We start from the raw sequence: 23,242 nt of genomic DNA, 5'->3' as shown, positions 1-23,242 counted from the left end.
TCTTGCTCAAATTATTTTCTCAATCATGTGACTAAATCTCTTCTGGATTTCCCCCATGGGGAACATGGAAGGGACATGATGCCCAGATCTTGTGGTCCCCTTGCCTGCCTCCCAAGGATGGCTAGCCTGGCTCTAAGGTAGCTTTAGATTTAGAAGTGGAAGGGTCCTCCCAGGGCATCTAACCCAATAAAGTGCCCAGTGGTGAGGAGACTTGCCCAGGGTCACCTCTGAAGGAAGCGGTGCATCCCACATCCACGGCTCTTCAGGTGTACCAGCTTTGGAAGGGCTTGGAGGGGAGAATGAGAAGGCCCGCCTAGAAATGCTTCACTCCTTGAAGGCAACAGCCTGTCAGCCCAAAGCTGGGAGATCCCAGAGCACGCCTGCACATCCCCATCCCTAGACATTTCCTGTGATGTAGAAAGAGGTCAGGTCTCCTGTAAGGAAGTGAGTAAGGAAACAGCAGGGGGTCCCCCAGGACCTCACCACATTCTGCTCTGCTCTGGCTGCCAGGGTTCTCCGTCTCACTCGTCTGCCCAGAGAGATTGTGGAACACAGTGAGCCTATGCAGGTGGTCCGGTATGACCAGGGCGGGCACTACCATGCCCACATGGACAGTGGGCCTGTGTTTCCAGAAACAGCTTGCAGCCATACGAAGCTCATCGCTAATGAGACATCGCCCTTTGAAACTTCTTGTCGGTAAGGACCTCCCATTAGCCCTGCCACAGAATAGAAAGACAGGAGTATTGGGAGGGAGGAAAAACTAGGCTTTAGTCTGCACTCTGCCACTAACCATCTGGGTGATCTTGAACAAATCAGCCTCTTGGGGCTTCAGTTTCTTCCTCTGAAAAATGGGGGAATTGGACTCCCATCTGGCTCTAAAATGCTCTGAATCTCTATGACTAGATTTGGGAATGAGGGTGTGGTAAGCTCCACAAAGTAGGAATTCAGATGCTGCCCATTATAGAGTCCAGCTGTCTGTCTTCCATTCTGGTCCTGAGCCATTCTTGACAGTTCCTGAGTCATTGATTGTAGCATGTGCTGCCCAGCATTTATCTCTGACTTCTTCCTTCCCATTTTACCCCTGTCAAATGGTTTTGGCCCCTCTCTTACAGAGAAGACTTAGCTCCTTCATATTACACTCATCTTCATCTCAGTCTGTGATTTTTCATTCCTTTCAACTCTCCCATCTCCCCTGTGCTCTTCCTCTCACAGTTACCTTCCCCTTTCTTAATTTCTTTGTCATGGGTTCCTTTTCTTCTGCCTTTGAACATATCAGTATTCATTATTTCAAAAGGACAAATATATATTACACACACACACTTCACTTGGCCCTTATAACCCATCTAGCCATTGGTCTATGTTTCTCCTTCCCTTTGCTTTAAAACTGAAAATGTATGGTCTTTATATGATATTCATTTACTCCCTTTTTAACACCTTTTCATCTGATTCTTATCCCTATTATTCTACTGTAACCCATATTAGAGGTCAGTAATTACTTCTTCCTTTTCTCAAAATCTGCAAAATCCTTTTCTCAGCTTTTGTTTTCAGAGACCTTTCTGCACCATCTGATACTGCTAAATTTCTACTCGCTTGGTTCTCCTAATTTTCTGAAGTCTTCTCTGGTCCATTTGTTTACTCTTTTCCCCCATCATGATCCTAAATCTAAGTAGCTTGCTTGGTCAGTTTGAAAAGAAAAAAAATGCAACCTCTCCCTCTTTTCTTTGAAGACCAGGGGTATAGAATATTGCATATAACAGACTCTTTCCATAGGTTGTGGTTAGTTTTGCTGAGCTGTTTTTTACTTCCTTTATTATAAGGGATGGCTCTCTGGGAGGTGAAAAAAAAGGATACAGTAGGAAATGTAGATGATGGAGATCAACAAAAATGTATTTTTTAAAAGATAAAATTGGAATTCCTAGAATATTGGATTCTCAAGATCTTGTATCCTTTTTCTTCCCTCCTTTCTTAACTTAAAAAAAAAGGAGAACAGTTGAGTAACCTGAGGCTGAAGCTAGAGGAATTTGGATTAATTTAATTGAAATAGTTGTCATAAAGCAATTCAAGAGCTCTACTGGTCTCCCTGTTCTCTAAACCTTGCCTTTCTTATAGTTATACCCATAGGTATCCTTGACAGAAAAATAGAATTCTGAAGCTCTGTCCTTGGTTCTTTTTGTGATCTGGTCTTGTGGCTACAAATATCCCTTCCAAGTGAATGATTCTTCAACTTTGACCTCTCAAATCTGACATTGCCTGGTCTCATATTCCCAGCTGTTTTTTTTTTTTCCCCCAGCAATCGGGGTTAAGTAACTTGCTAAAGGTTACAAGGCCAGTTATTTCTGGGTGTGGTGCTGAGTGTCTGAGCTGGGGATTCAATCTCCAGGTCATCCCAACACTGGAGCCGGTACTCTTACTCACTGAGCCACCTGGCCACCCCTAAGCAATTGGGGTTAAGTAACTTGCTCAAGGTTACACGGCCAGGTGTTTCTGGGTGGGTGCTAAGTGTCTGAGCCTGGGATTCGATCTCTAGGTCATCCTGACACTGGGGCCGGTGCTCTTACTCGCTGTGCTACCTGGCCCCCCCAATTCCCAGCTGTTTTAAGGAGATCTTCAACTTTTGTATACTGATTTTTATAATAGTGGCAGGGGTAACCCTGAGAATTTTGCTGTACTAAAGTATTAGTCTGTGAGCCTTCAGAACTGAACCTCTGGAAGTGATCATTGAGTTTTGCTGTTTTACTCCCAGATCCTGTTAGCTTTTGTGATTGTTGTTGTTCAGGCCTTTTCAGTTGTGCCTGACTCTTCGTGACCCCATTTGGGTTTGGTTTTGTTTTTTGGCAAAGATACTGGAGTGGTTTGCCATTTCCTTTTCCAGCTCATTTTATAGACGAGGAAACTGAGGCAAACAGGGGTAAGTGACTTGCCATGGGTCACACAACTAGTAATTATCCAAGGCCAGATTTGAACTCTGATCTTCCAGACTCCAGGCCCAGCATTCTCCACTGTACCACCTAGCTGTCTCTCCTTGCATGTTAGAGCAGAGGTTCCCAAACTTATTTGGCCTACTACCCCCTTAAAAAAATTACTCAGCGCCTCCCTAGAAATCTACTTTCTTTAACCCCTTAACAGGTTTTTTTTAAACATTGGCATCATTTAAAAATATATATATAATTTTTTAAATGATGTATCTTAAATTTAATAATTTATTGTAAATTTGTAGTTTCTTTCTTGCATTGAAATTTTTTTGACACAATATTGCATCATGTAACTGTATGGTATTGTATTGTAAAGAAGTCATTACATACACATATTCCTGCTGATTCATGCTGGACTTCCTGACAATGGGCTATATGTTTGCCTGCCAACACTTGCTGATTAAGACCTGTCAATGGACTTGACCACTGATTGGTTATACCTTGCATTTTGTGTGTTTATTTGGAAAATAATGTAATCACTATGACTTTAACTCTGTTACACAGCAGATAACACACATATGAACAGTTTTTCAAAATTTTCTTCTCTTCTTTCCCTATGCTTCCATTATCTCCTTATTTTTATTCAATGCCCCCAGCTGCATCTGAGGCTACTATGAATCATTCCAGTGCCCCCCAGGGGCAGTATCATCCACTTTGGGAACCTCTGAGTCTTATAATATTATCCTTCTTGTGCCTAGTACAGCACAGAAACAAAGGTAGTACTTGGTCATGCATTAGTCATGTAGCTGACTGATCCTCTACTTATTCCTGCGGAAATTATGGTATATTTGTAGAAAGCAGAGGTAGAAGGGACTTCAGAGTTCATCTGCTTCATTCCCTCCCAGAGTAGAAGTCCCTTCTATAATCTCCTGACAAGAGAACATCTAGCCTCTGCTAGAATTCCAGGCAAGGGAATCTTACTAATGCCAATCAATAACTGTTAGGCAACTTATTTCAGAGAGTTGCCTGGGATGCTGGGAAATGATGTGACTTACCCAGGGTCATCATTCTGGCCACCATATCTCAGAGGTGGAACTTGAACCTGGCTGCTTTTGACTCTCCTGCCAGTTCTCCATCCAGTGTGCCTACTATGCTTAGAGAGGGCTCTCAATATACTTTGGTTAAATGGGATGTTTACATTTGGGCTGCTTTTAATTATTGCTTACCCTCTCAGGCCAAGCAAAACAAAGTCTAATGCTTTTTTCCACACAATTGCCTTTCAGATACTGCAAGATAGGAATCATACTCTTGCCTCTACCTCTGCCCTACTCTCCACAGCCTTTTTTCCCCTTAGGAAGCTCAACCTTCCCAATTCCTTTAATTAGTCCTCATATAGCATGGTTTCCATACCTTTGCCATCCCAGTTGCCCTTGTCTCGATGCACCTCTAGATGGTGACACCTGGAATGGATCATCAGACTCTGAATGTGTCTTTCCTGGCTCAGAGAGCAGGACTTGAACCTCTCTTGTTCCGCACCCTGTGCCTTGATTAATGAAACAAGCAGATGGAAGGCTAAGCTTGGGTTGGGGGTGAGGACTAAGTTTGCTACCCTCATTTTGCACCCTTTCTTGCATGCCATGAGGCCTTCGATTTTGACTCTGAGATCCTAATGGCTATCTTTCCTTTTCCTGCCTTAAAGCTATGTGACCGTGCTGTTTTACCTGAACAATGTCACTGGTGGTGGGGAGACAACTTTCCCAGTGGCAGATAACAGGACCTATGATGAGCTGGTAAGGGAACAAGGATTGTGACCAAATTGATTCCCCTCGTTGTGCACGCTTTTGCCTGCATGGTTCTCTCTAAAACTGGCTGGATGACCTCCAGAGAGAATGTGAAGGCCTTGGTCAACTTGACCTGCAGAGCTTGAATAAGAGGAATGGCCCAATGGCAGAAGCCTTTTACAATGTGCCCTGGGTCAGGGCTTCAGCTCATAAGTCCTCCTCTCTTTCTTCCTGTTTAGCTTCCTAGAATGGCAGGAACTGACTTTTTCTAATAACGTGGGGGTGGGGAAGAGTCGGTTTGCTTTTAGTGATGAGTTTTCCTGCATTGATCCTTCAGGCTCTGCCTTTAAGTGGAAACAGCTCACAGGCTGCCTCGGGAACTAACACAGGTGGTACTGGGGATCTTTCCAAATCTGGCTTTCTGCCAGGTTCAGGGGTGGGGAAATTTGACAAGAGGTAGGAGTTAGAAATACCCACCCACACTTCGCCTCTCTCTTAGGCTCTTCCTGTGTTGGCAGCACAAACATTTACTACTTGCTGTGCCACTTGCAGTCCCTGATCCAGAATGACATTGATCTCCGAGACACCCGGAAACACTGTGACAAGGGGAACCTGAGAGTGAAGCCTCGCCAAGGCACAGCTGTCTTCTGGTACAACTACCTGTCTGATGGGCAAGGTACAGTGCCCCCCCACTGTGGTGTGCTTCCTCAGGAGATAAGCACAGGCCCTTGTTGAGATTCTCCCTTCTTTAGGTGCCCTCAGTGGGACTTTAGGGACATTAGGACATTAGCCTTTTCAGGCTTGTGAAGCTGGGATCCCAGCATTCCTCTGAGAGCTGCTTGCCTTGGCTCTGTCCCACCTCACTGTTAGTCACTTCATCCCCCGCCTGGATTTGAGGGGGTGGGACGAAATGATCCCCTGAGACCCTTTTCTGCTCTACCATCTTTCTTGCATCTACCATCTTTGAAACCTAGAGGTTTCAAAGCATCAGCGTCCTCTCATTACCTTAAATGAAATATGTCTGAATTGGAAAATATGATATTCCTGATATTCCCTCCCCTCACTCCCTTTATCTCTTCACTAAACTACCTCTTTCTGAACTTTCCCATTTCCATGAAGGTCCCACTTGACACTTTAATAGCTGTGCTTTGTCAGTCTCATAGCCGTGTGACCTGAGGACTGACACAGGAGAGCATCAAGCAACAGTAACTGTTGTGAACAAAAGGACCCCAATTCCAGTTGTAGCCTTTGTGCTGTGAAGGGTGGAAGTCACAGTCTCTAATCTCAGAAAGCTTGTACATAGTTGGGGAAATAAGATACACATATACATGGAAATAATAGATAATAAGGAGACAGCATATAAGACCACCAAAAATGAATTGGAAAACCCTTTCTACTTGTGTGCCTTTGGAAAAGTTCCTTCCCCTCTCTGAGGCTCTTTTATCCCCAGTATCATGAACCAGTTGAATTAGATGATCTAAGTCTATACTAGCTCTATACATCTTGAGTGGTAGGATCAAGTGCAAGGAAATCTCAAAGGAAGGGGAGATCAGTCCAGGCTGGTGCAATCCCAGGAGACTTCTTGAAGGAGACTGGATGAGAGGTGGGCCTTGAAGAGTTGGTAAGGTTTGGGTAAGGAGAAGAGTAGTGGGGGGTGGTGAAGGCATGCTAAATAGAATGAATAGTATCTTCAGTTCAGTGAACATCTCATTAAATGCCTGTTATGTACAGAACACCATGCCTGGAACTAAGAGAGAGAGACAGAGCATTGAGAATGCTAATGCCAGAGGTGGTGGTGCAGTATGTGTGCCAGTAATCCCTGCTCCTTGAGGAGGCTGAAGCTGATGGGTTCCTTGAGTTCAGGGATTTGGAGAGGCAGTGGGACTAACAGCTTCTGTACCAATTAGTCTGGGGATTGAGCCCATGAGTGGCTGTTGTACTTTTAGTCTGGACAAGATAGGGAGACCCAGTCTAAAAAAATGTGTAAGACATAGCCTTTGCCCTTATAACTCATAGTGGGGATGTGATACATAGACAAATGACTGTAATTCATACTGTAGGAAAGTGATTCTCAAACTTTTTCATAGTGGTAGGATTCTTCAGTTGTAAAACAAAACTTTGGCAGAAACCTTGGTGTAAAATCCTCTAAACTGATTATTTTTAATACCTATTAACAAAAGATGTACGTTCATTTAAGAAAAAAAGCTTGGGGTGTTTTAGGTTTCTTTTCAGCATCATTGGAGAGGTACTATAGGAGATGAAGGCAAGCTTTATGGAGATGATGGCATTTGAATTCGGATTTAAAGGATGGATAGGAATTCAGGTAAACCAGTCCTCATATAAGACTGGGGGAGGGACTATTAGCATAGGTTGGGGGCATCAGAAACATCATAAACAATAGACAGGACATTTGGCAGGTCAGGGAGGTGGTAATATGAGATAAGTTTAGAAATGTAGGGTAGCCGCAGATTTAGGACCTTGGGTACTGAACAAAGACATTTGAGCTTTCCTCAGTCCAGTAATAGTCTAAGTGGATGGTAAGGTGGTATCAGTGGATAGAGCACTGGGCCTGGAGTCAGGAAGTCCTGAGTTCAGATGTGACCTTAGACACTTACTAGCTGAGTGACCCTGGTCAAGACACTTAAACTCTGTTTTAATCCACTGGAGAAGGAAGTGACAAACCACTCCATTATCTTTGCCAAGAAAACCCCATAGACAGTATTGGTTCATGGGGTCATGAAGAGTCAGTGACAAGGCCCTGTACTCAGGTGTAGTCAACTATGCAAAGAGCATTTATTAAGTACTTACCACCTCCCAGGCATTTTGTTAAGTACTGGAGGTAAAAAGATAAAGAAGGGGAAAAAAAAAAGACAGTCCTTGCTCTCAGAGAGTTTACAAATGGGGCAAGTCACCATAAAAAAGTACAATAGAATGGAGGCAAGAATGTAGAGGTGTAATAGATGGGATGCTTTTAACTGACTGAATATGAAAAGAGCAGGGAAGAGGAAAGAGAAGATAATAACCCAAGGTTATGACCATGGGAGACCAAGTGGAGGTTCCCCAGACCGGTTAATCAAGTCAGTCAGAGATAGGTAGTTTAGTGGAAAAGATAAACTCAATTTGGGGCATGTTGAATTTAAGGTACCAGGGTGATATCCAGGTAAGGTTGTCTGTTAGGAATTTGGAGATGGATTTTGGAGCTCAGAAGAGAGATCAGGGCTGGAGACAAAAAATGAGGTTATACTTAGAAAAACAGAAACCCATGAACCCCTGTGTAGCTGAAAGAGGTGCAGCATTTGTATGTGGCTCAGATCTCTCTTGCAAATGGAAGAGTCACTTTCAGAGCCTAGACAAGCTCTGGATCCTAGTCCTTTCTCAAAATAGCTCTGATAGGCAATTCAAGTCATGAGCTCTTCCCTATCCAAGCTCTGTTTTCTGCTGGGTGGGTGGCTTATTATTTGATCTTTCTCCCTTTTTCTCCAGGTTGGGTAGGAGAACTAGATGAATATTCATTGCATGGTGGCTGTCTGGTCACCCAGGGAACCAAATGGATAGCTAACAACTGGATCAACGTAGACCCCAGCAGGAATCGCCAGATCCAGTTCCATCAGGAGATGGCTCGTTATGCCCAGGAGGAGCTTGAGGCCCAGGCCGAGTGGACGGTGGACAAATCCTATAAGAATGTGCATGTAGAGCTCTGACGTAGTGGTGGGGCCAGAGACAGCCACAAACCAAGTTGGAACAGCTTCTTCAGGAACAGCCGTGGCAGCCTTGGCACAGTTTGCTTTAATTGGAAGCTGATAGTTCTTTGCCTTTTTTGCCAGGAAGGCTCTAAGATGATATCTGAGGTATTAGGCTTGGGGTAGTCAGAATGTTGATTTAGTGAGAAAGTGTGGCAACCATGAGCACTCAGAGGAGCCCCACTGCCCTGTGTCCATGGAAATTCTCTGGGAAAAAAAGGCCTGAAAGGATTTTCAAAGTAAGAATGAATTTCCTTGGAGTCCAAGTGAGTTCAGCCCGTGAGCTCAGACCTGGGGCTTCTGGGGGCCCCTCTGGAGGGAAGGCTCTTTGTTCCCAAATTTCCATAGAAATCCTCCAGTAGTTAGTAGCTCCCTGGTACAAGCCTAGGCTGTGGCTGGGGAAGAAAGAGGTTCATTTTGAGGGCACCAGTCTCCTGGTGGAGGAAAGGGGAAAAGCTTGAAGTCTGCCTTAAGCCCTTTGTGTGTCAGCAAGGAGGGAAATAGGCCAGAGCCTGATTCTCACCTTCACACCACATAGTTGAGAATTTAAGCCCTTGAATTATTTGTAGAAATGTCACTGTCACCAGAAAAAAAAAAAAAAAGCTGATTTGGTGCTTAAGAGTTCCAGGGGAGGGGTTTGGGAAGGTGTGGGTAGGGGAATACTGGCTAATTCCTAAGTTTCTCTAGGAACTTGGAACCCGGAGTGAAATGCTCCTTTTTGTTTTTGTTGTTCCACTATCCTGACAAGGTCAAGATGGGTGTTCAGGTCTTCCCATTGTAAGGAATACTGCAACCCTCAAAGCTTCATGCCTCTGATTCACAGGCCAGTCTTCCTGGTGCTCAGGGTTCAACCTTGGGCCTGGCTCATGTGGAAGAGAAACAGCCATGTCAGAGCTGAACAGGACCTTAGAGATTATTTCATCTGGTCTTCTCCTTTTGCAGAGGAGGACCCTAGACTAAGGAAGCAGTGACTTGCCCAAGGTCACATGGTGTTGATGACAGAGCCAGGACCAGGAGCCTTACCTGCAGCAGGATGAGGGATGATACCACATACGGGCACTAGCAATGGTTTCTTCTCAGGGGAAAATAGGCTTTAATCATGCCGAAGTATAAATTATTGGGGAAAAAGGGAAACTTTTAAAGTGCAATAGTAACAATTTTATGGAATGAAGTGATGTTTTGTTTGTTTTTTCATTTAAACTCATGTGTTCTTTGTAAGCAGTGGGTAACTGACAGACTGGGTCCTAGGGGTACTTCCTGAAGAACAGCCTGCGGCCTGTTTGCCATTTCAGAGGTGCTTGCTATACTAGAAGAATTTTTCAGAAAACTCACTTTGCCTGTAACGGTTCTGAAACTGGGACACCCACTGCACCTTCTGGTTCCTTGCCATCTCTCTGTTATCTCTGCAGTTGGTAACTTGTGTACAACCATGCCTCATACACACTGATATATGCAAATACTCCTGCAGCTACCTGGGGGTTCATTCTGGGGTGTGTGTATTCTTTCCCTTTGCTTCTCCACCCCCTATGCACCCAAAAGAGGCCTCTCTTTGTTTCTCCACCTAGTTATCCTAAGGTAAATTCCGTGGTGACTGACCCTAGATCCCTGAAAGAAGGGGCAGCATAGGGGGAGCCTCAAGAAGCCCTTTATACTTAGACTTGAGCTGCCTCCTGTAAAAATATGGGTCAGCACAAAAAAGGCTCCTCTAAAGTGAACTCTTGAGGCCTGGGGGTTGGTTAACACACGGTAACGGCCTAAGAACTTCACAGACTAGCATGACCCGTCTGCACCGCCCCGGGCTCCAGTCCATACTGCTGCTGGGCACCTGCTGTCTCTCCCCCTGACCGCGCAGTTTCATGGACGGGAGAAAGGAGTACTTGAAAGTAAAACGCTCTTAAAAATCGCCTCTGGACGGCTGTCTTATTTTTGGTGGTGGTTGGAGTTTCCAGTCTTTAAATTCCCAGTGGGACGGACGTCACGTGGGCCACGGGCACGGCACCCAGTGCAGCTCTAGGCCACCAGCTCGAGGGGCCTGGACCCTCTGCGGCCACGGCGGGCCTGCCTGGGCGGCTGGCGGGAGAACCTCGGTCTGGGGCCCCCACTCCTCCGCCTTCGCCCCGGCCCCTTCGCTTCATTCTAGGTTCTAGTGCGTGCAGACCCAACGGCCAAATAAAAAGTCACAGGCCTCGAGTGGCCCAGACTTTCTGTGGGGCTCGAGGGTCACGGTCGGCCCGCATCCGCTTAGTGGTTGAAGGCGACTAGGTGCAGACCGGATCGGAGGCGGAGAGTGGGTGGGCGTTCCGCCTCGTTCCAGTCACGTGGGTGGCAGGGAAAGCCCCATTGGCTTCCTGGTGGGACGGCCTCCGCTGACTGCTCCAATCAGGACCGGGGTGGTCTAGAAGTGAAACGGGCCAATGATGGTCGGCCTTGGAAGGTTTGGGCCGGGAAGGCGGTCAGTGACTGGCTGCTCCACTGGCTGTGGTGCCGCCCTGGGCCTTGTCGCTAGAGTACGGCGCCCGGTTGGGAGCCGGCGTGCTTGCGGGGTGTTCGGGTGTGGAGGCCTCCGAGCTGTGGAGGCCTCCGAGCTGTCTCTCCGCCGACCATGGAACCTCCTGCAGGGAAAGCAGAGTCGCTGCTGCTGCTCGCGCCAGTCACCGCCCTGGAGTGTATAGGGGACCGAGTCCTGGCAGGTAAGGGGGCTCGGGCCGGACCGCGGCCCGTGTCGGGCGGGGCTTGTTTGGGCTCGTGCGTGTTGTGGGCCCGGGAGAAGCCCAAGATCTCTCTTCGCCTGGCACGCGGGAGTCGAACTGTGGATCCCGGAGTAGTGCCCTTGGCGGAGTCGCTTCTCCTCGAGGCCAGGCTCGCTCTGCCCCACGAGGATGTCGGGGCAGGTTGCCCGTGGTTAGGCCTGCGACCCGAGGAGAAGGTTGGACTTGGCCAAGCTTACCGGAGTCAGACTAGAAGCGGGTTCAGGATCAGACCTCCAGGACAGGAAACTGAGGCAGCATTTACCCAGGGTCAGAGGCAGAGGTAGGCAAGGGGGACCTGCGCAGAAGAGAAGCAGCCCCAGAAACAACGCTGCTTCCTACTCGCCGTGTGACCTTGGACGAGTCAGTTGCCTTCCCTGGTGCTGGGCTTCCTCCGTCCTTTACCTGCAGTGCAGCCCCGGAGGCCGCCCCTCCGACAGTTAGCTGGCAGACAGGCAGACGGGTCTGACGGCGTGCTAGGGACACTTAGAGCTGGGAGGAGCCTAGGGATTCATCTGTGGGCGAGGCCCAGAAATGACCCCTCGGGAGCACACAAATGCCAAGTAGCAGAGCAGGGTGGCCTTTTACTAAGCCCCTAGCTCGGAGGCAGCTTCCTGGTGGGGCTCGGGGAGCCCCATCGGGGTTAAAATAGCGCATTGCACAGATGCAGCCCCGGGGGGCCAGCTTGCCCTTAAGGCTGCAACCATGCCTCCGGATGCGCTTGGCCCCAGAAATCCCGGACTGTCTGCATACCAGCCTGGAACCAGGATTTAGTGGCTACCAGGCCACGGGCAACTCTGGCCTCTAGCAACGACTTCGTTGTCTGTAGCTTCAGGCACCTTTGGCAGGAAAAGACCTAGTAGATACGGAAAGCTTGAGGAGGAGGACTGGGAACGATGGAGGGGATAAGTCACAGGGAGGGACTGGGATCACTGCTCCCCTGGCAGTGAGAAGGGCCACCTCTTCACCGAGGCTGGAATAAATGGAGATGTCTGAGGGATGTAAGAAGATGAAGAGAGAAGGGAAACCCCTCTGTGAATGGCCGGCCTCCTTTTTTTTTTTTCCTAGGGAAGGGTGAACTATGAAGTGAAGTCCTTGGAGAGAAGAGAAGGTTTGGAATAGCACCTGTTGGGGAGGAGTGGGTTAGGATCAGTTAGGGACGATAGAATGGCTGCCTTGCTTTGGTGAGGAGCCCATTAAAGGTAGAGAACAGAACTTTGCTTGGCACAATATTGTGATTTCCTTCAGTCCTGTTCAGGAGCCCATGAATAGGAGCGAAGGAGGCAGATGGTGGAAGATTCAAGGTTGGGGCCTGGCCTGAGCAGCATGACCTGTTGGTCAGGGAGGCAGGGGAATTGTCATGTGCTTTTGGCCAGTGGCAGCATGGAGTCGTAGATTTGGGGTGAGAGGACCTGGTCTCAAAGCCTCAGGTCCCTTACTACTTGAGCCCCATGTTTCTTCTAAGGTCATATTTATAGGGACTTCATCTTATTCTGAATGTACATGTTGGTAACCTTGATTTTATTTTCCTTTTTTGTTGTCCAGGTGAAGGGCCTAACTTGCTCATCTATTGCTTGGAAACTGGCGGGCAGCTTGTAGTAACCCAATTTGTGCCAAGTGTTCTCTGTCATTATTACATCCATGGCATCAGGGAACTTAAGAGCCCAGCATCTGTGCAGGCATCAGAGACGACCTTGGCTGTCTTTGGAAGCAAAGGCCTCCGTGTGCTGACCTTGAGCTGGGGAGATGAAGCAGTAACACTGACATCGCTCTCCCAGCTCTGTGAGCTTCATGACTGGATCTGGGATCTTCACTGGGTCCAGGGCCCTGGAAAATCATCTTCTGCTCTGGCCCTAGCCCTGGGACACAACTCAGTGGTGCTTTATGATCACATCCATCAGCAGGCCTTGCAAGAGGTACACTGTGAGGAGACGTGTATTATTTATTCTGCTTGCTTGGTAGGGAAGGACTGGCAAGAGCTGGTGCTGGTTGCTGGAACTGTTTTTAACCAGCTGGTAATTTGGCACCCATCTGGTTTCACCAGTGACGAAAGAAGAGTCAAAGTAGAAAGAAGGATAAGTGGGCACAATGGGGTCATCTTCAGTATTTGCTACCTGGAGAGCAAAGGCCTTTTAGCCTCAGCCTCTGATGACCGGAGCATTCGGGTCTGGAGAGTAGGGGACCTGAGGGCCCCTCACACCTTAGTTCAGTGTATCTTGGTATGTTATGGTCACCAGTCCAGGGTGTGGTCTGTCCAGCTCCTGGACAGCTATATCATTAGCATTGGAGAGGATTCAGCTTGCATTGTATGGAATTACATTGGTGAAATAGTTCAGACCTTTAAAGGACACAAAGGTCGTAGCATCAGGGCTGTGGCTGTCCACAAAACACAAGCCTGGGTAGTCACAGGAGGAGCTGATTCAGGCATTAGACTTTGGCCCCTTAAAGGGAACAAGCTTCTGGGCCACAGTCTCTTACCACTCAGCTTTGGCTCGTTCACAAAGAAGGGATCTCCAAAAGCCTTAACTGTAGTTAGTCCTTCCTGGCTTCTTGTGATGACTGATGTTGGAGCCGTTTATCTTTATGACTTGACGGTTAAACAGTGGAAGTTCATCTTGGATAATATCAATTACCAGTCCTACAATTTGCTGAAGGCTGTTCAGCTCCCTGGTGGTAGTGTGATATGTGCACTAGGGAACCTAGAGGGTTACATTAAAATATTTCCCCTCCACTACCCACAAGAGGCAAAGGAACTGAAGATTTATCAGGGGAAAGTTCATGGCCTGAGCTGGGTCCCACGCCAGCCCCAGGATCCAGAAAAGGATGATTTGTGCTGTGCTCTTTTTGCCTCTGGCCCAGAGGGTGTCTTGTTTTGGCTAGATGTCTCGTTCTGCCCTTTGGGAAGGGTGGACAAGGTGGTGGAGCACCGTCGCTATATCCTGCCTCCCTGCAAACAAAGGTGGCACACCTGCCTCACCTTCTTACCCCAGGGGGACTTCCTCGTGTGTGGTGACCGCCGGGGCTCTTTGCTGTTGTTTGCTTGTGGAGCAGCCACTGCTGAACCAAGTGGGGGAGAGATAAGAGGAAGGGAGAATGGCAGCAGTGCTGACAGTGATGAGGGTCGTGGTTCCGATGATTCCCTCACCCCTGAGGAAGGGGCCCCTGTTGACCTTCTCTTTGGGATTCATGGGAAGCAGGGTGTTACCTCAGTGACCTACCACAGGGGTTATGTCTATAGTACAGGCAGAGATGGCTCCTTCCAGCAGTTCTGTGTGCAGGGCCGACGGCTCCAGCCACTATGGAAACAAAAGCCTTGCAAAGGCATGGACTGGGTGGCTGGGCTCAGCTTTGCCCCTGATGGAAACCTCCTTGTCATTGGCTTCCATTCTACTGACTTTGTAGTCTGGAGCCCAAGGACCCATGAGAAGCTTCACATAGTGCCCTGTGGTGGAGGCCACCGCTCCTGGGGCTATGCTCGAACTTCAGCCGCCATGGTCTTTGCCTACATCAAGGCTGGGGATGTCATGTTATATCAGGCTCAGGAGGAGGGCAGCTACTGCCAAGCAGTCCTGAAGGAGTCCCTGCATGGCCGAGAACTCACCTGTGTGAGGTACATTGGAGCTGTGAGGACTCAGGAGGGCGGCAGCACCGTTGACATCCTGGTCACAAGTAGTGAAGACACAACTGTGAACATCTTAGCTTTCGTAGCTGCTTCCTCTACAATCTTTTTGCTTGCCACCATCAATAACCACATCTCCAGTGTTCGGACCCTGGCACTGTGCAGGACAGATGCTGATGGAGGAGAGCCCCAAGCACAACTCCAGAGCCTCCTTTTCTCCGCTGGCAGTAGGGCCGAGATGCAGGGCTATCAGCTCCTGGTCACTGCAGACCTCAGCGCCGAGGCAGGGCTGACCTGCCAGGTTACTCATCTGATTTCTCATCGGTTAGATGAGCTCTGGGACCGCCAGAAGAACAAGCACAAGGTTATCAAGATGGACCCTGAAACCAGGTAACTTTAGAAGCTGTATTGAGTGGGGAGCTTGCTAGGAAGTGTGGTCACCAGCAGCAAGGGAATGACTGGATACTTCTTACTTAGTCTGATGGCAGAAGGCTAGCCCTTGTTTTTTGGAGGAAATCCTGGTCTAATGAGGTCTTCTTTTCATTCAGCAAGTACTTATTAAATACCTACTGTATGCGTGGCCCTGGCCTAGGTTGTTGGGGGGGATGCAAAATATATAGCCCTGCCTGAGGAGAAACGATATGGACAATTAATACTAATACAAAGCAGAATGTAGTCATTCCCATTATCATTGTACAGAGTGCTCTGCAAGCCAAGAGGATGGAGAAAGGAGGAAAAGCCTTATGGAGAAGCTGATATTGTAGGTGCAGGGGCAGAGACTTTTTCTTTTTATTCTATGCAACAAGGGTTGTTTGCTTATGAAAGGGACTGTGTTTGGAAAGGAAGATAATGTAAAAAGAAAAATCAGTACAAATGTCTAAGGGTCCATACATGAGACAGTAAGGACATGAACTAGGATGGTGGCAGTGAGAGGGAAAGGAGAAAGGATGGGCGAGAGATGCAGAGGAAGTAGAATTGTAGAATCAGCAGGCCTCGGCAGTTGGCTGGGAGCAGGAAGTGGGCTGAGGGACAAGTCAGGTATATCCCCGGGGTCCCTCCATAGGAACTCCCGATCTCATGAGGAGAGAGTCCCTAATTTTAGCTATGCCTCTGTTCTGTTAGGAGGTTGAGATAAAATTGGATAGGGGGAAAAATCTAATATTTATCAAAATTCTTTTTGAGCAGCAGCCATAGGGCTAATGTTTCTGCCTAATTGCTGCCCTCTTGAGTCATGCCAAAGCTTTCATTGTACCTAAGTAACTAGAGAGGAGTTTAGTATAGCCTGAGTCCTTGAGATCCATTGGGTGGTGACTGTTCCTTCACCAGGATGAGTAAGGTCTGTCTCTGATCTCAGGTACATGTCCATTGCTGTGGTGACCAGTCCTCAGCAGACTGGTCTTGGCCTGGTCCTGGCTGCAGCCTGTAGTGATGGGTCTGTGAGGTGAGTGGCACTGTTTTTGTGACATCTTCCTTTGGAGTTGTTGATTCTTTGTGGGAACATTAGGGAAAACTTGAGGGGAGACAGAGATGGAGATGGGGACAGGACAGGGAAAGAAAGAGCAGGTCACATCAATGACAGACCTTTCAAACAGTCTGGTCCGGAATGCCCTTGAATGAGACCACAGTCTAGAAAAGGCAATTCATTCTCAGTTATCTGCATGTAAGTTAACATTTAGGCAGATTTAAAATAGTAGGCTGGTTTCCTCACACTGCCTAGAGGGACAATTCATTACAGTATCACGTGAGAAGAAAAGAAAGCAGCTGTTGTGGGCATTTATTTCCATTTCACAGATGAGGAAAATAAAGCCTGGAGAAGGTAAATGATCTTCCTTGGTTACCTGAGCAAGTAAAGTGTTAGGAGTTTGGTATTTGTCCCACTTCTCAGACAAGAGAAGACGCACAGTGAATTCCAGTCTCAAATAGAAATAAATCATGTGTTGGAAACATCATTGTTGTAGCTCCATTGAGAGATGACTCTATAGTCTTGCTTTCCTCCTGTTCTTTTCTGCAAGGCTCTTTCTTGTGGATGAATTAACTCAGAAACTACAGCTCTTAGCAGAGTCCTTTTACCATCGGCGCTGTGTCCTGAAGATCCAGACATTGACATATGAGGCAGGGACTGGAACAAGGTGAGTCGGGCCTGGGCCTTTGTGGGAAATTGCCTCAAGACCCTGTGCCATATGACATCCTGTGCACTTGGCCTGAACAATCAAAGAAGTCTCTTGTTCAGATGGAAGCAACATTATCCAGCAAAGATGTTGGAAGCCTTGGGATTTTAGAGGTGGGAAATACAGATGCAGGGATGGGAGGGAGAGAAGGGTGAGGAAGAACATGTGGAGTTTGTGGTCTGCAGATGTGTGCCTGTGTCAGAGTTCAGCCCACTCACGGAGCTGCTGCTTCACCGGTCTCTTCCTGATCCCTGATTGCCAAGTCTGAAAATCCTAGTGTGCATTCTGTTTCTTATTAGGGTAGGGGATTGGGCCAGACAAGAAGACCAGTAGTATCTCTAGTCCTTTCAGATTTCTTCACCACAAGCTCATGAAACTTTAGCAGGAAGAGCTTGTGCTAAAAACAGTGGGTAAAAGGACAGAGTTCCTTTCTTGATGCCCTGAAAGCATCATGTGAGGCAGCTCTTGATCCAGCAGCCTCTGAAAATGGTTCCCCTTCACAGAAGTGTGGTCCTGTGCAGTGCTGCTACGGATGGAAGCATTGCGTTCTGGGACATCACTGCTACCTTAGACCATGCCCTTAGGGTCGTAAGATCACCAGGAGGAATGCAGCTGCCTTGTGGTAAGTGTTGCTCTCTATTTACCTCACTCCAGATTTCTCAGAACTCAGGAGTTCTCTCTCTTTTCCTTCTGAATAGATTCATTAATCTTTGATGGGGTTTTTTTTGTTTTTTTCTAGATTTGGGACACCCCTGTCTGACCATTCAGGCACACAGCTGTGGGGTAAACAGTCTTCACATCAGAGAGACTGGTGCAGGGCAGTATCTTGTGGCCAGTGGTAGTGATGATGGATCCATCCAGGTTTGCCTGGTTGCTATTGAAATGCCTCTAATTCCGCAAGCCTCATCACAGGAGGATGGGAAGCTCACTCCAAAGCCCTGTATGCATGTGATACAGAAGTTTTCTGTGGTTTCTGCTCATGCTGCCCATGTGACAGGACTAAGGGTTCTGAGACCAGACCTCCTGATCTCTGCCTCTGTTGACCAGCGCCTGACATTCTGGAGCCTGGGACCTACTGGCCTAGCTTTTGTGAGCAGCAGTGTTTGCCACGTGGCTGATGTGTCTGAAATCGACTGCTGGACTAGCGAGCCGTGCAAAGGCTATCACTGTGTCCTCTCTGGAGAAGGTTTGGAGATCATCCGCTGGACAGGGTGAGCAGTATCCTGGGGACAGCCAGAAAACCCAGCCTCTGGCTGGACTTCATGGAGACTTTGTCACTGGCAGTCCCATCCCTGGTTTTGTCCCTATTCCAGGCAATGTATCAAATACTTGATCCTGTTCGGTGAAGGAATAAAAAAAGCTACGAGTGATCCTGGCACCCGAGAAGCCTTATTTCATGGAGGGAACAAAGGACTTTGAGGATGTTGGATATAAGGTAAGGAAGAATGGATCTGAGAGAACATAGCAGGCTATATTCTCTATGCCTGCAAGGCCAAGACCTCCTTTCCTGAAAGACAAACACTCCCATGAACAAATGTGTTCCTCCGATCCAGGGTCTTCTGGGCATCACAGTCAGTAAACATTAATGTGGGGGTTCTGGGAGGAGCTCTTCAATGTTCACCCTCTGCAGTCCCAGGAAAACCGAGGGTGCAGAAGAAGAGGGAGTTTGAAAGTTGATTTCATCTGAGGAATGTTGACTTTCTGGAGGAGTGAAGGCACTTTACCCCGTGAGGATTAAAATCCTGAAATATCAGGGAGGGTTTGGGAAATTTCCTGCCTCTGGAAAGAGGTTCACATTTGTGTATCGCTTGAAGCATTTTCCCCACAGTGACCTGTGAATTAGGGAGTCCATAGGGCATGCCTCTTATTTTGTAGCTGAGGAAATAAGTTAAAAAGCTGAAGTGATTTGCCCAAGTCAGTGAGTTAGCAAGTGTTAGTGCTGGGATGTGAGCCCAGGCTTCTTCTGGTTCCAAGTGCAGTTCTCTCTTCACTGCATCTGGCTTCTGCTCTACATTATGTTAGATGGATTATTAAAGGAAATGGAAAGTGTGTAGGGGTCGAATTCCCTCCATCCTTGTGATAAGGAGGCTGAGGTTGGCTCCCCTCATCTGGCACTGGGCACCAGAAGCTGTGGGTTTTCTCCCTGCTCTCTCAATACCTTGTCACCTTCCATATCCTCAGGCACAAGATTACTTGCCTTTCCTTTGACCTCCATTTTGCACTGCAGTCTTCCCTCCTCCCCCTGGTTGCTTTCTGGCCTTCCTTGACATAATGAAGCCTTTTCTCTTGTCCTTTGTGTGGGTGGCTTACACCTTGGGGGTTCCTTCTAGCCTTCAGGTATAACTGTGCCCAGCCCCCCCAGTCCTTGCACCCTGGGAGGTTTCTATGTTTTTCTGAGTCTCACAATCTCCTCTCCTCTTCAACTCCTTGTGTTCTGACTTTCAACATCATAACTCAGCTGAAACTGCTCTCTCCAAAGAGAAAGAACCTTTAATGTACTGTCCTTTCTCAGTCTTAATACTTCTTAATTTAGTTACTTAATTTGACATTGACTACTTTCTTCTGGAAATTCCTTTCTGGGCTTTCATGACTATTCCTTCCCAGGCTTCTTTGCTGGCTCATCCACATCACCCTCCTAACTGTGGTGATCCCCAAGGTTCTCTCCTGGGCCTTGCCCTCCCTCTGGGTACCCTCATCAGCTCCCTTGGATTTAATTCTCATCTCTATGCAGGTGACTCCCAGATCTCTATCTCTGGCCCCAGTATCTTCCCTGAGCTTTTAGTCCAGCATCACCAATTGCCTATTGAACATTTCAAGCCAGGTGTCCCAGAGACACATCAAACTCACCTTGTCTAAAGCTGACCAACCTCTTTTTCCTTGCCCTCGACGTTCACCCCTTCCAGGGTCCTATATTTGTCAAAGGCACCACCCTTCTAGTCTCCCTGGTTCAGAATTGGTGGCATTGTGTCCCTCACTTCACATATCCAATTAGTTGCCACATCTTGCTATTCTTAGTGTCACAACATCTCTTCCATGTGACCCCTTCTCTATGTTCCCATGGCTACCGCCTTCAGTCACTTCTAGCCTAGATCATTGCAAATGAGTTCAAGTCAGAGTCCTTGCTTCAGGTCTTCCACAACTCCAGTATATACACTGAAGCCAGAGCTATTTTCCTTAAGTACGGGTCTGACCATGTGATCTCCACTCTACCAATTCCAGTGCCTTCCTGTTTTCTCTAACACCAGGAGCTCTTAACCTTTTGTTATGTCATGGACCCCTTCTCAGAATGTTTCTAAAGTCATAAAATACAATATGCAGGATTACAAAGGAGTATTTGTCAGAAGATTAAACAAGTTCACAGACCCCAGATTAAGACCTATTCTCAAGAATATAATAAAAGCTCTGTTTAGCTTTTAAGCCCTACAGGGCCTGGTCCAGCCTGTCTGTCCACTCTCACTGGATGTTACTCCCCCTCTCATGCCTGTGATCTTGACAAACGGGCCTTCTCTCACTCATTCACAGCACTGTTCCCATTGGCCTTTACACTGGCTATACTCCCTGGCCTTGTAGAGCCCCCCCATTCTCTTCAAGGGCCGGTTCAGTCACCATCTTCTGCTTTGAAGCCTTTCCTGATTTCACCCCTCCCCCGAGTGTATGTGCCTTCTCCCCACTCTTTGTATTTAGTTATTCTGCTTGTGCATATATATGTATTGTTACACAATGTACTTTTTTATATGTACTTAATCTACCTCGTTAGAATGTAAATTTAAGGGGCAGCTAGGTGGCGCAGTGAATAGAGCACCGGCTCTGGAGTCAGGAGGACCTGGGATCGGATCCTGCCTCAGACACAACACAAAAATTAACCGTGTGACCTTGGGCAAGTCACTTAACCCCAATCGCCCTCCAAAAAGCAAAAAAAAAAAACCCATAAATTTATTTACAGCAGTTATTTCTTCGTCCTTTGTACTTACATCCCCAGCACCCTACACATAATAAGTGCTTGATAAATATTTGTTAATTGATGACCTGAATGATATCCCCACAGGTGGAATATATTGGCTAAGGGCAGCATGCTTCTTACTAATGATCTCAGTTCCATTCTCTGCTTTTTTTGGGTGTCCTCTTTCTGGGCAAAGCTTAATAGAGAATTCCTTGTGGGCCATGCAGCGTGACCGAGGGTTCTGGTACTCACTGTCTTGTATACATTTCACTTGAACTTTTTTTTTTTTTTGCTTTTTGGAGGGGGGAAGGCAGAACAATTGGGGCTGACTTGCCCAAGGTCACATGGCTAGTAAGTGTTAAGTATGTAGCCACCCCTCACTTCAACTTTCATTTCAGTTTCATTCATTCATGAATTTAGACATTTATGCATTGGGGTTTGGAATACAGAGAAAATGCAGGCTTGGTTCTGAAAGATCTTCTGGTCTGTTCAGGGGAAAGTCTATTCAAATACAGAGACGGGAGAAACTGAAATAAGGGCAGAATGCTAGGAGAAGTTGGGGCATGAGGAGCTTTATTTCATGGGGTAGGGAAGGGTGGTGGTCAGGGAAGCTAGATTCTAGAGTATCCTTAGTGTCTGAGAAACAACTTGAAGGTGATGGTGGTGATGCTGAATCATTTGAAGATAAGGGAATGATGTCCCTTTTAAGTCGAACTCTGGAGGGGGGTAGTATGCAGTACATCTGGACAGGTATATTGGAGCTGGGTTATAAATGGCCTAATAGCAAAATCTAATTGGATAGGCATTGGGGGCCCCTGCATTCTTGAGCAGAGAAGTGACATAATCACAGTGCAAAAGAAAGATTCCTCTGGCAGTAGTGTAGAAAGGATGCAGGGCTGGGTAGTGGAGGCAGGGCAAGGCCAGTGAAGACTGAAAGCATGGACTTAGCCCCAAAGCAGGAATCCAGAGGAAGGGCAGCAAATGGGTTCTGGATTGATTTACTTTCCTATATGTGCTGATATTGATCCAGAAGTGTTCTCAGAACAGCTGGGGCCTGTGGAGGCCAAATGAGTGACTAATTTTTAGAGCCCTGATTTCTTCCTATTTGTTTTATTGTTTCTTCCACAGGCCTCCCGCCTCTGGGATCTCTGGGCTTACCTTCACCCTACAGCCTGAAAGCCCCACACTTTGCTGCTTATTCTTCCTGGTGAAGACAGGCTTGCTTACTCAAAATCCTGTGCCAGCTGGGTGAGCAGGAATTGCCTCCACCTCAGAAGGTAGCCCTTGATCCTCCATTCATTGCGCCCTTACTCCTAGGAGGATGTGTCTGGACTAGCCTGCCATCACACACCAGACTGTGGACAAGCTATGTGAGATCACTGGTTTCAAACACACACCCAAATTATAGAGCCTGGGACCAGAGCTAAAGTAAATTCAGGGGCCTCAAGCATGAAGCTCACTGGCTTCAACTTAGAGAGGACAGCTGTTCCTGGATATTTTTTTTTTTTTAAGCAATCGGGGTTAAGTAACTTGCTCAAGGTTACACAGCCAGTTATTTCTGGGTGTGGTGCTAAGTATCTGAGCCCGGATTTGATCCCCAGGTTATCCCAACACTGGGGCCTGTGCTCTTACTCACTGAGCAACCTGGCCGCCCCTTGTTCCTGGATGTTTTTGATGAGCCTCATTCAACCTGCTGCTAGAGAATCAGTGTGTAGGAAATGTAAGTCTTCCTGCCTCCCTCAGTGCCTGGCCATTTAGTAAAGTGCTGTCCTGGTTTTATCCCACAAGCACTGATTGCACAGTTGAGTTGGGAAATGAAAAAGGCCAGGACTGGGAGAAAATGTTGCCAGGTACTAAGTAAGGTGATAGAGGGGCCACAGGTGAAAATCGGATGTGAACCATTAAATTGGCAAACCCTGAAGAAAGGTACAGTGTTAGCCACAGTCTCTTCAGTAAGCAGATTTCAAAGATGGTTGTTGAGAGCAGTGGAAGAGAAAGGAAGAACAAAGTTAGGGTTTGCCTCTTATCATTGATGCTAGATTCTCTTGTCCCTTCTTACCTCTCAACATGTATCTCCCCCAGTAGACTCATAAGGTTTTTGCAGACAAGGACTGTTTTTGTCCTTGTATTTCCAGCACCCAGTACACTAGCTTGCACATGTTTAATAAATGCTGATTAAATTGGATTACTACTTGTGTCTCCCACTGTACCTCTGTGGCTTGAGCTGCTGCTTCCCAGTGAACAATGAAAGCTACAGTAATGGCACCAGGAGAGGAGGGTCCCCTCATTCCTGTCGCTCCCTTGCTACCCCTCTATGCTCATGTGTGCATTTGGT

At 47.4% G+C, this 23,242-nt stretch overlaps 2 protein-coding genes across 2 annotated transcripts in view; both read left to right on the top strand.

The window, feature by feature from the left end:
• Nucleotides 1-10,336, top strand: part of P4HTM (prolyl 4-hydroxylase, transmembrane) — a 32,002-nt gene extending 21,666 nt beyond the window's left edge. The window contains exons 6-9 of the mRNA XM_069095769.1: nt 511-696; nt 4,612-4,702; nt 5,246-5,369; nt 8,177-10,336. Of these exons, the coding sequence (XP_068951870.1) occupies nt 511-696; nt 4,612-4,702; nt 5,246-5,369; nt 8,177-8,394 (619 nt within the window). The 3' untranslated portion in view covers nt 8,395-10,336. The remainder of the gene's footprint in view (nt 1-510; nt 697-4,611; nt 4,703-5,245; nt 5,370-8,176) is intronic.
• Nucleotides 10,337-10,826: 490 nt separating this feature from the next.
• On the top strand, nt 10,827-23,098 carry WDR6 (WD repeat domain 6). The gene is given in 8 exon segments (XM_069095760.1): nt 10,827-11,006; nt 11,009-11,123; nt 12,726-15,189; nt 16,154-16,240; nt 16,812-16,928; nt 17,471-17,589; nt 17,707-18,402; nt 22,036-23,098. Coding segments are annotated over 7 exon segments (3,537 nt in total). The 5' UTR covers nt 10,827-10,847; the 3' UTR covers nt 18,183-18,402; nt 22,036-23,098.
• Nucleotides 23,099-23,242: the final 144 nt, after the last annotated feature.

The sequence above is a fragment of the Petaurus breviceps genome, unplaced genomic scaffold, assembly GCF_028583685.1.
Source record: "Petaurus breviceps papuanus isolate PSGF00001 unplaced genomic scaffold, PetGlider_PUasm1.0 227, whole genome shotgun sequence".
NCBI classification, from domain to species: Eukaryota; Metazoa; Chordata; class Mammalia; order Diprotodontia; family Petauridae; genus Petaurus; species Petaurus breviceps.
The sequence above is the reverse complement of the archived record's forward strand: the minus strand, read 5'-3'. Positions and strand labels throughout refer to the sequence as shown.